General features: G+C 42.1%; 1 protein-coding gene across 3 annotated transcripts in view; it reads left to right on the top strand.

The window, feature by feature from the left end:
- The window catches only part of bcas3 (BCAS3 microtubule associated cell migration factor), a 351,541-nt gene that overhangs the window by 34,234 nt on the left and 305,120 nt on the right, over positions 1 to 12,187 (top strand). For all 3 annotated transcript variants that reach the window (XM_076075476.1, XM_076075477.1, XM_076075478.1), the window contains exons 8-11: positions 5,486 to 5,593; positions 5,687 to 5,763; positions 9,774 to 9,850; positions 10,528 to 10,611. In XM_076075476.1, coding sequence (XP_075931591.1) covers positions 5,486 to 5,593; positions 5,687 to 5,763; positions 9,774 to 9,850; positions 10,528 to 10,611 — 346 coding nt within the window. The remainder of the gene's footprint in view (positions 1 to 5,485; positions 5,594 to 5,686; positions 5,764 to 9,773; positions 9,851 to 10,527; positions 10,612 to 12,187) is intronic.

The following is a 12,187-nucleotide window of genomic DNA, read 5'->3' as shown; positions in this document are numbered from 1 at the left end:
TCTCACTTATTCTAGAATGTGATGCTTTAATACATAAGCAGTAAAACACACAGGTCACTGTGTTTCCAAAATACTGGTCATTATATTGTATGTGCAGTCTTAAACGGTGGAGGAAATGTATTTCTGGCAGCTCTGCAGACATGGAGCGCTGGTTGAACTTTTTACCCTAATTACTTTCCTACTAATGCCTGCAGCTTGCCGGAATCACTGTGGCTCCCTTCAGGCCCCTATCCGGCTCTCATGTGGCCAGCGTTTGTTGTGTATGGGGGGGCTGGGTTTGAGCTGAGAGTGAGAGGAGGGGGAGTAAAAAACTAAACAAATATCAAGAGGGAGTACGGAAAGAATGTTCCGATACAGCTTTTCTGTTCCAGTTGTCATGGAATTGTAGATGCAGACTTGATTTTGGGCAACCGTGGCTCACTGGGTTAAGAGGGTTGTCTGGGAACCGGAAGGTCAACGGTTCGATCCTCGACTGGGACGTGTCATGTGTTGAAGTGTACCTGAGCAATACACTGAACCCCCGGCTCCCCGGGCGCCTGTCATTGGCAGCCCACTGCTCCCTATATACAGGGATGGGTCAAATGCAGAGACAAATTTCCCCCTTAAAGGGATCAATATAGTATAATACATAAAAAAAAAATTAAAAAAGATTTGAAGAGGTCCCTCAAGTACAAACGTGCAAATTGGAACATAATATATGATGGTATGACAACTGGGCAAACTCCATCTTCTGATGAAGTTAATGTTTCAACAAGTTACAGCTACAAGAGAGTATGAGACTGACTATACGATGGGTTTCTGTTTCTATGGTCAAAAACCGACTTTGAATGTAGTACCAATATTTGCATTGTCTCAACGCTTTCAGAGGCTCCTCTTCTCTGTGAAGTATACCATTATGATGAGTAATTGAACAAACTATTGGATCTTGGTAAAGTAAATCACTTTTTTTCATCAGTTGAACCCCAGTGACAATACAATCCTCCGAAGTATTTTCAGTCTACAGGGTCCAGTTGGAGCACTACTGTTCTTTCAGTAGAGCCAGCCTCGACTTTCCAAACCAAGATTGTATTTGTTTAGCACTTCCACAGCATGTAATTGTCGTTTGTATTTGGGGAGCTTGTAAAACATTGCACCAGTCGGAAATGTGATGACGTCCCTTACTTGTAAATTACTTTATTTGCCTGCTTTTTGATTCCTCCTCGGCTTCCATATATGCTTTCATCGGCCACATGAGATCGTGCGGTTTTGATCCGCTGGTTTAGTTCACGTTCATAAAAAGATGTGTGCAGATTCTCTCAGAGGGAAAGTACTCATGGAATAAGTGCAGCATTGATGTGTAAATTAAAATAACAGATGTCAACATGTTTCATATAGGAGGAAGTACACAGAATAGATTGATGATGATTGCACAATAATAAGACGTGTGCCAACCATAATGGACCTTAATGACCGTTGTAAACAGCTGCATAACTAAAATTAAGACTTAGATATGGTTGTAAAAGTCACATTAAACATTGTTTTGTCAGGAAGTTGTCCAAATCTGGTACAGTGCAGCACAGTGGCAGAGCAGTGTGACAGAAAAATTAGCCAAACAGCCAGGGATTACTGGAGGGCCAATCAAAAGAGAGAACTCAGCAGGTAGGCCTACTGATGGCTTTACAGCATCGCAATAGCAAATTAGAAATGTCTCATTTTAAGGTTTCTAAGGTTGACATTTTTGGTTTGAAATCCCTCAACATCTTTTAGTGTTTTTTATGTTTCCTACAGCTATTCATGGTCACCAGTGGATGAATTTGAATGACTTTGTTGTTTGTCAGATGCTCTACGTTCTCTGAGGATGTATCCTTGTGACTTATGATCCCTGACTTTTCATGAAGGGAAATGTCTCAGCAAGTATTAAATGGGTTTCCTTCAGATTAAGTAGAGATATTCATGTCTTCCTCAGGATGGATTATTATAGCTAGACTTTTCATCTAGTGCCATCATCTGGTCAAAATTGCATCTGCATTTCCTCAGCCCTACTTTTTTTTAAGTCCTAATTAGCAAATGTTAGCATGCTGAAACAGAAAGCTACGATACATGGGGAACATTGCCTTCCAGCCATCTGCATGTTAACATTGTGATGATAGCGTGCTGATGTTCAGTTAGCTTAACGCTTTGCTGTGCTTAGCACAGCCTCACAGAGCCGTTAGTGTGACTTAGTCTGTTGAAAGAATGAAGCCACACTTCTCAAATGAATTTACATGCACAAAGCAGCCATACAAGATACACATACATACTGTCCCTTAGTGTTGTTCATTTTGATTTTAATTTTTCTAATTTATGACATTGCATTTTGCAACAACAGTTTAACCTAATGGAAGTCTCCTGTTTGTTCTCTCTTTGATCTATTATCATGTTGCATCTTGTGTATTGTGTATCTGGCAGGGCCACTCCATTTTCTGCTTAATTTCTGGAGTAGCTTCTTGTCCTATCAGAGGAAGTAAATGAGCCAAGCCTCCTTTCCTCCATCTCCCTCGTTTTGTATCCTTTCAGACCCAGGGGCCAGTTTGAGTAATAGTAATTGACACATTGATCTAATAGGGCCATCATAATAGGCCTGTTACTGAGCTGGGGAATGGTGCTCGGCGTCACCTTAACATGTGCAAGGACTGACATCCCGCCATGATCCATAATGATAATTGTGATTTAGCCTTGCTTTCAACCTACGCCCCAACGTCCCCGGCATCAGGAAATCTTATTACATCTGACCCCGCATTGCCTCCATTAGAACTGGGTCATTTGTTAAAATACTGCAAAAGCAAAACAATTGAACCCTGTGCCATTTTGATTCTATAATAGTGGGTTATCATGGTCCCTTTGAATCAATTCTAGAGGCCCATTTTTCGGGATAGAGCTTTGAATTAGATTGATCGGACTCTGATAATGCTGAAATCGATGATATAGCCGCCTAAAAGTAAATTATCGTCGGGTGAAATGTTTGTATTAATCTTAATGTCTGTGCTCTTGATCGGTAATGGTAGCCGTGCTCGCAGCGCGAGGACCTTTGACATGTTGAAGGAGACGTTAACCATGAGGACGGAATAATGAATCAGGGATTGTTTCTTTCTCTGGCACCTCTTCTGTCTTCTCAAGTACGTATTACTGGGACTGGAGCGAGGAACACACTTGCGCTAACATCCAAGCAGTGTGTCTCTCACTCACACACATACACACACACACACACACACACACACACACACACACACACACACACACACACACAGTCTATGTGCACATGCTGCACATACACTTCCAGGGGGCTTACCTCATGTACCAGCCATCAATATGGTTGTTGGATATTGTTGCAGCAGTTATTTCATCTCAGATCTGTGGGTGTGTGTCCTTGCCTTTGTTTGCGTTAAGAAAAAAATAGTTGTCCGTCAAAGTACTGCCTTTGGTGTGTGTGTAATGTGTGTGTGTGTGTGTGTGTATGCAGCTCTTGGTGTTGGAGTTTTGGTATCAGCTGCAGCTTACAATCATGGTCTAGTGTAGCACAACGAAATGCAATTGTAGTCAATTTACTCGACACAAGGAAAAGTGTTGCATTTCTGTTGTGGATTTTATTTATTTTTTTGCATCCGGGGAATGTTATCAGCAGCAACAACAAACAGTTTAATTCTCTGGGCAGTTAATATGGCCAGTATCTTAACATTGAAAATGTTCATGACATCAGGGAAACTTCGCTTTCGGTGGGATTTGGTCCGGCAGGTCGAGCCGGGTGATCGAAAGATGCTGCTGGTGGTGATGATTGTCTAAAGGTCCGCTGTTCTGTGGAGAGTGGGGTTCATGTTAATGTTTTAGTCCTAAAATAATCCACATTTTGATCTATGTTATTGGTATTTAATGCAAGATAATGACCATCTTTCTCCAGACACTAACGTCTTCTAATGTATTAGTGTAGCCACTAACTAATACTCAAACTATACTCAAATGCACTGAGCTGTGGGTCCAGGGCCTCGTGTTTATATCAAGTACAGACAGGGTCATCTCTACAGACGATACATGACGTTGCACTTGCTCGCTCACACAAAATATGTCGAGTGAAGAAAGACTAAAGAGAGATTGAGAGAAGTTTAAATCAACATACTTTCTCACCTCAGCCATCTGACCAATCCTGCTTGTTGATCAGTTTGAAATATTATCATAAATTGTTAACATTTTCACCTAATTTTGAGCTGGGAAAGGCAAAGGGTCTCTGCTATGCTCCAATATATATTCTAAAATGGAATTTTCTCCACCGTTTGCCCTCGGCTCGTCACCCTGCGTGTGCATGTGTCAGAGTTTTAATGGGAGAAGCAGATCTCTTTCCACCATAAAGAAGAAAAGGAGCAACAGTGATGATTGGGAAGGCAGACCCTCCTCGTCACAGTGGAGTCTGTCAGTGGAACATGGTGTGCTGCAGGAATATTCAGCATGGCTGAGGTCATCTGTGTTTTGCTGTAGTAGAAGAAAGTCTTCCCTTCTCGAGCTCGTCGTTTGAACAATGCCCAGATTTCCCTTGGTGGTTTGGCAACAGCTGTCAGCTGGTTAAACGTGTTATTTCCTAATGCTGTCTTGCGCTGTCTGGAGTGTGCAGGAAGGGGCTTTCCTCATTGATCAAGTAATCAAATCAGTCTAATCTCCCTTCCTAACCTTCACTATCTAAATATAATCAATGCTAGCATGCAGGTGTTTTTATTCTTTTATAATGTACATGTTCCTTTTCTCATTAATAACTCCACTTATAGTCATTCCAAATTTACACAAATTTAGCAAATATTCAGCGTCCTTGAAACTTTAAGTTCCAGACAATTTCTCCTGATTGTTCAAAAAGCGTTCATGCTGAGACTGATGAGGCATATATCTGCACTCAGTATGCACAGCAGACTAAGTACACTGTTGAAAGCACAGGGGTTGCATGATTAAGATGTATGTCTATATTCTCCTTGAACAGCATGTTGGACAGGCTCCCTCACCTTCTGTGCTGTGTTGATAGAGAGGCTTCTTGTACATGTGGTGCACTTCCACCATGTTGGCAATGACAACAGAGATTCTCAAGGTGTTTAGCAAAGTGATTTTTCAAATGTTACACTAGTTTAGCACGGTCCTAAATGTAACCTGAACTATTTATTTTTTATATATTATATTCTATCTTTACTGTAACAACTGTGCTCCACATAACTTGCCCTCTAAAATCAATCTGCTTTTCATATTGGTATGCTCCCACTTTTAAAGGATCCCTTCACACAAATTGACTTTTTTGAGTTATTAATGTATATGTACAGTCATGACTACACTATGAATTGAAAGGAGAAGTGGTTTTGTGTCAGAATATATTTGTTTAAATCAGTAGTTATCATTCATCACAAGTGTCTGTGTTCTGCCCTGAAGTTGTATCATTAGTTACTTGATGTCTGCATGAATTCTTCAGACTGACTAAATGCATTTGTTTCTCTGTTCTCAGGACGAGCCCTCCCTACTGCTGTGTTGACCTGTATTCTCTACGGACAGGGGAAATGGTCAAATCAATTCAGTTCAAGACGCCCATCTATGATCTCCACTGCAACAAGCAGTATGTCTGATCTAGAAACAACTCATATTTTATGATTCATTTACAACATGTTTATTTTCATTCTAATAATGGACTATTTTCTCCCTCTTCAAGCATTCTCGTTGTGAGCCTCCAAGAGAAGATTGCTGCATTTGACAGCTGTACCTTCACCAAGAAGTTCTTCGTCACAAGTAAGACACTGTTTTAACACTTACAGAGTTGTTTTTCTATCGTACTTTATATGCACAGTTCAGGAGCACCCTGGTTAAAAAGTAAGAACAACATGTATGTACCAGTGTGACACCTTTCTTTTAGGAGCTTCCTTTTGTTTTTGATATTTTTGGCGTGTTTTTCTGACCTGCTATTAAGTTCTGGACCGTAAAAGGAAGAATCTTTTTTTTAAAGATCAATTGTTATTCATATCACAGAAAAGTTAGATTTCATGTAGATTGTCATCACATGTGAAATATTATTGTATTTCCAATGGAAACAAATGTCGGGAAAAATCCCAGTGATCTCTACTGTATGCAGCAGCGCAAACAATCAACTAAGATATGTATTTTTTCCTCAACCCATTGACATTAACATGGTCTGTGACTCGGTTTGACTTGGTTACAGTGCAACCAGCCACCAAGGCCTGCTGTTCTCTCAAGCTTTGCATTGTGACTAAACTGCTTGTAGACATGATGTGAGGCCCTCCATCTGAAGCTCAACACGGGGGAACTGTTTACAACACAGCTCCTGCATCCTGCTGGTATACCTGCCACGTCTGCTGCAGGAGGCTGTGGAAGAAAGGCCAGACTGCATTACAAGGCCATTGCTGTCCACTTAAGTCATTGACTGGAGTAAACTGACCTTACTGGCTGGCTTTAATGTGTCTCCTCTTTGTCTGCCTGCCTTCCCTATCAGTGTCTGAGCCACAGGAAACCAAACATGCTCAATAGTTATTAATCGTTCCTGGATGCAGGGGCCTCCTCTCCTTGGTTGTTTGGTCTGTTTGGGCCGTAGCAGCAGTAAACAAAGGGTCCTGCTATGTGTGTAGCTCCGCTTCGGATGAGCCATTCTGCTGCAGCACGTCCCTTCTCCAGGGATGAGATGGTGGACATGTCCTGTTTTTATGAGCACTTAAGTATCGTCCCATGTTTATATTCTTGCTTTGCATTCAAGTGGTGTGTGTGCTGTGAGCTGGGTCTTTCTGTTCAACTTGAGTCCACAGCCTTGTCTAGATTTTCTGGGCTGAACAATTCACAACGGTTTGGTACATACTGTGTTTCCGTACGGTAAAAGGGTGTCTGTGTCATCTGGTTATATTACAGTGTAAAACAATGATGGCTGTGCTTATTTCTCTGAAGCAGACTAATTGTTTTCACTACTCTTACAAACTCTTCATACAATACTCTTCAAAAGTCACCCACATTCCCAGTCTCACAGAATGTAACGTTTCTCAGTGACAGGACTTTTTGAGCTATACTTTTTTGCTCAAAAAAGCGCTGGACACTGGGCGCTGGACACTGGTGTGGTTTTGCAGACAGGATCTGATGCCACCGCTGGGGGAATGACAACAAATAGCAAGGCCTGCGGGGTAGGGCTGGACCTTAGACTGTAATTATAAATGGACGACACATCTGAACTTCTGCCAGCTGTAGAAAGGTGGAGCAAGTATACCGGATGCAGGCGCTGCCATCTTGCTCTTCTGGCCAACACAAGCCGAGCGTGGCTGCAGCTGGAGAGCCACCTAGCTGCTACGTTAGCACCCCCGCAGCTGTTTGTCACACTAGAATGTACATCAATGTTTTTCATAGTTCAATAAACATAACGAGGTCCAACTCATTTTTTTAAACTCTACTTGAACACACATCAGCATGACAAAAACTATCTAGAATGAGAGAAACCATATTTAGGAAAATATGGTTTCACTTTGATTTTCACTTTGATTTTTGAAGTTTAGCCCATGGGGGCGGGGTTTAGGAGCTATGCTGCAGCCAGCCACCAGGGGCCAATTGACATGTTTTTGCCTCACTTTTGGGGAGCTGTCATGTCGTCCATCTTTATTTACTGTCTGTGAGCTGGGCCCACCACTCACGTCCGCTGTACAAGTCTGGCCCTATGGATGTTCTGAGACCTCTAAGCCTCTCAGCTAATCCAATTTCTGATTTTCTTTATCTGAATCTTAATGGTGGGCGAGAACTTCCCTCAGCCAAAAACATTTAATGTAATGTACTTTCCAATATGCTTAACCTTTAGACCTGCAGGTCAACTGAGCTGCTTGCAAGGCTATGTTCATGCATACAGATCAGTTTGTACAACCTGCACAGTTTTGACCGTGTGAGACTGTGTGTTGATCCGTGAAGGTGAAATGAGGAGTTCTCTACATAATAAGGTGTCAGCTGGCTGGAGGGAGATTGCCTGAACATTTACAGTAAATATAGAACAGAAAGTACCATCCTCTGAAGACAGCAGGTGCTACTCACACATCTCTGAAGTGGTTATGTCTCCAGTCTGATCTCGAGCGCACAGCTGATGGACTGGTTCACATGAAGGAAGGTTTTTTCTGTTAGAACACGGTGTGTGTCTCAGTTCTCTCCCATCATCACTGTTGTTGTTAGTCCTTGTTCAACTTGGACTAACGCTACGTTTCATTCTCGGTTAATGAAGGTGCCATTGCGTGACTGAATGCGATGCGTTCCGTACGCATGAGGCAGATAGCCGTGGTAAGGGCCTTTCAAACAGGATGTGCTTTGCTCTGCACCCGCCACGACTTAACATTGCAGCACGCTGCACCCAAAGTTCAATCAAGGGGTGCCCACGCTTTGCTCCACCTGGCAACAAGCCATCGTGGCACCGCACTAGCCATTGGAAATAATAGTAGTGCTGCTTTTAGATTTTTTCCCAATTAAATATACATTTTCATATTTGAATGTTAGAATGCAGAATATTCGTTGACTGTCCTAGTATATTGTATATTGCCTTGATGTTCAGATTACTGTGAGAATGAGGCAGTTACTTTTATTGGTAGTTGTTCTTGTTGCCGTACTTACAATAATCCAATTCTGATTCTGAAACGGGAGCAGTAGCGACACCAGTAAAAGTAAAAGTTTTACTTTGTAAACTTTAAGTACATTCGAAAAATGGAAATTTTAAATAGGGACTATGAGGCAGAGGTCTTTCAGGATCCAGCCTTCCTGAGCCTGATCCCTGCTTCCTTTGATTCCACTCCCCCTTCAGCCCCCAGCTCTCCACCCAGGATGTCAAACACATGTTATCTCACTGCTTGGGCTCCCCTCGGCCTTGGAGAGGCACAAAAGGCTTCTCTGGCATTACCAGCAGCCCTTGTGGCTTACCTCAACCCACTTTCTCCCCACCAACCCCTTTCCCAACGCGGCACACTAAATTACTGTCTCCACCTCATCTGCTCCCTGAGCACAAAATTATTGTCAGCAAGCCATTTTCCCCACACCTCTACGCACTTACATTAGCTCAGTGTGTGTGTGTGCGATGAGGGCCTGTGTTTACGCACACTAGGAACTGTCTGTATCTGCTTGCATTGAAAGATATCTATGACAATATCAATCATTACTCCAGCCTGTTTACAAGCACACGTTTGCCTGTTCTCGGTTGATTCTATCTCGCAGCAGAAGCGATCGACGCCCCTGTAGCTGGAGCTCAGTTTTTGCTTGTTAGTCACAGCAATCCGAGTTCTCGTTTACTTCCTCATCTGTTCGAGTGGGAAGAGCAAAAAAATCCGTTCTTATAACGTCCAAGACATTTTATCTGTTCATGAAGGCACAGCTTTGTTTGCCGTTTAGGATTATTGGTTGCTATTTTTATTTCTGCTGATAGCACACTGGTTGTGTTTGCGTGTGTGTGAGTGTGCCCACAGGGATTCTTGTGTTAGTCAATCAGCAGAGGAGCCATCCTCAATTTATTGGGTACCACAGTCTCCATTAGCTCATGCTGCACACACACACACAAGCCTACAGACACGTCACCCACATTAGACTCACATTTATCTTCCCAAACAAGAGACTCCCCACAAACACGTTAATGGTTTAAGATAGTTACAGACCCTCTCCTCCTGGAGAATCCTTATGAAAATCCCTGCATGTGTTCCTGTTTTTACTTGCAAACTCATGTGGTTATTTATTCCTATTGTAATCATCACTGGTGCCCCTGTTATTTGACCAACTTTATGTCTTTTCAGGCTGCTATCCCTGCCCCGGCCCTAGTCTAAATCCAATAGCTCTGGGAAGCCGCTGGCTAGCCTACGCTGAGAACAAGGTAGCCCACACACACACACACACACACACACACACACACACACACACACACACACACACACACACACACACACACACACACACACACACACACAGTTATCCACAGCAGAAGTGCCTTATCAGAAAAGGGACATATTTACAATCCCAAAAATGCATTTGATCTGCCTCTTTAATCTGTCTGGATAAACAAGTCATTCCACGAAGAGTCCAAGAGAGATGATAACATTTTGAAAATCAACAGATGCATAGACTTCTCTGTTCTCTTCTGTGTAATGGGATTGTTAAGTACTTAGAAAACCCAGAATGTTCTATTGTGCACTCTACAATACATTTAATGCATAATAGTGTTTTGGTGCTAGCCCACTCAAGTAATTGACAGATGGGGCCACTGTTTGTGTGACTGCCTAAGGATTTCCAGAAATGACAAAATCTCGTTTTTTGAACATAAAGAGTAATACTGGGATGGAGCCATTTAAGTGATATTGTATTTGAAATTAAATCAGTGCAGATTGGCTGTTTTGTTGTGTAATGTTTATCTCAAAGCAAAACCAATTTCCTCCAAAGAGTGAAGAGGGGAGGATTTTGGATGGAGTTCATTTCTCCAAATCTTTCTCTGCAAACTCTAGATCTTCTGTAGACTAACTTCTTGTATTCATCCGTTCATCGTTGTTTTTGCAGTTGATCAGATGTCACCAGTCTCGCGGAGGAGCTTGTGGTGACAATGCACAGTCCTACACAGCTACAGTGATCAATGCTGCCAAAGTAAGTGAAAATACAACCTGTCTACATTACAGCTTATTTATTTTACACAACTCTGCACCAGTCCTCCAAAGTGCTTCAATTTACACTATATTTGATGCTATTTTATATATATATATAAATATATATATATAGAGAGAGAGATAGAGAGAATGTTTTAGCTTCTGCACTATTTTCTGTTCCTCATTTTTACTCATGATTATATACTATATACATATAGTAGTAGCATTGTTGGAGGGAGCCTGAAAACAATTGCTCCACTAGAATTTCTGTGCACATGACAAATTAAGAACTTGAAATGCAGAACGCAACATATTCCCAACGCTTGTTATCATAATTTACTTTTTTACTGCATATCAAAGCAAATACAAATTTGAGGATAATCCAGCACATAAGGTAAGACACAAGCGTATACAGTTCGCAACTAAAAGAAACTACTTTTTTATCGTTTTTTCATCTTCATATCCTTAGTCATGTCTCCCTCCAGAAGGAATTACTGTAAACTAGTTTCCTTTCATTTTAAATGATTATATTGAATTCTCTTGTTCAGTCTGCAGCTATAGGTCCTTTGGTCTGTCTTTAGCCTTTGCTCGGATAAAACAGCACATCATACAGTATTCCCAGCTCTGTCTACACTATCTGTAAATGTGCTGACAATGGATCCACCTGGCCCGCCTGGCTGACTGGGGCTGAGCTTATGAGACACTTCATCAACCTGCCTATCTGTTTCTCCCACTGTAATCTGCTTCTCTCCAATGCTCTTGTTTCACTCATCTCCACTGGGGAGGGACTCTCAGAAGGCACACTAATAACCAACAGCCCCCTTTGATACAAGTGAAAATTTACTCCTGGTCTGATTTAGCTGGTTGGCAACACATGCTAACTAACTAGCTCCTCGTATGGTTCTAGTCTGTCTCTCCATTTAATCCCAGTGGATGGGCTAGTTGATTTACAAATAACTAGTGTATCCCATCTCCTTTGCTTAATGCCAACAGCTAGTGTGAGAGAAGTCTCATGTTTATGTTTATTTTATTTAAGAAGTGACAATGCACATTCACTAACATAAGCCATCATTTCAATATGCCAGGTTTAGCCACACTGGCTAATTTTCATCTGCAGTCCCTGGTTTGTCATCTGTAGCGTTCATCAGTAACAGGTTAATGCTGGTATGCAGCATAAAGAGCACTGTGTTGCTAACAGGTTAGCGACATAGTATGGGGTGGGCAAGGTTGAGGGGGGGTGGGGGGGTATTGATATGCAGACAGGCAGTCTGCTTGCCCACCCTCTCCTCATTTAGGACCATATATCTCAATATGGATGACAAGGTATCTCCTTCTGGCTTGTGGCGCGACACGCTGGCTCTTAGTGCTGATGTCCAGAGACATGGAAACAAAAAGCGGGGGGGGGGGGGGGGGGGGGGTAGCAATAAAGTGTAATGGCTTTTGTTTGTAAGAAAGATAAAAGACAGAGTGCAACAGCTCTGGCCAATTGGACTCCTTGTTCCAAATTTGCTCTGTTATGGTAAATTTGTGTATCACATAAATCCTGCTGCCCATCACTCCCGGGTGTATGGTTGAGA

This window comes from Anarhichas minor, unplaced genomic scaffold (assembly GCF_050575085.1).
Source record: "Anarhichas minor isolate MPS153535 unplaced genomic scaffold, ASM5057508v1 ptg000052l, whole genome shotgun sequence".
Lineage (NCBI taxonomy): Eukaryota > Metazoa > Chordata > Actinopteri > Perciformes > Anarhichadidae > Anarhichas > Anarhichas minor.
The sequence above is the reverse complement of the archived record's forward strand: the minus strand, read 5'-3'. Positions and strand labels throughout refer to the sequence as shown.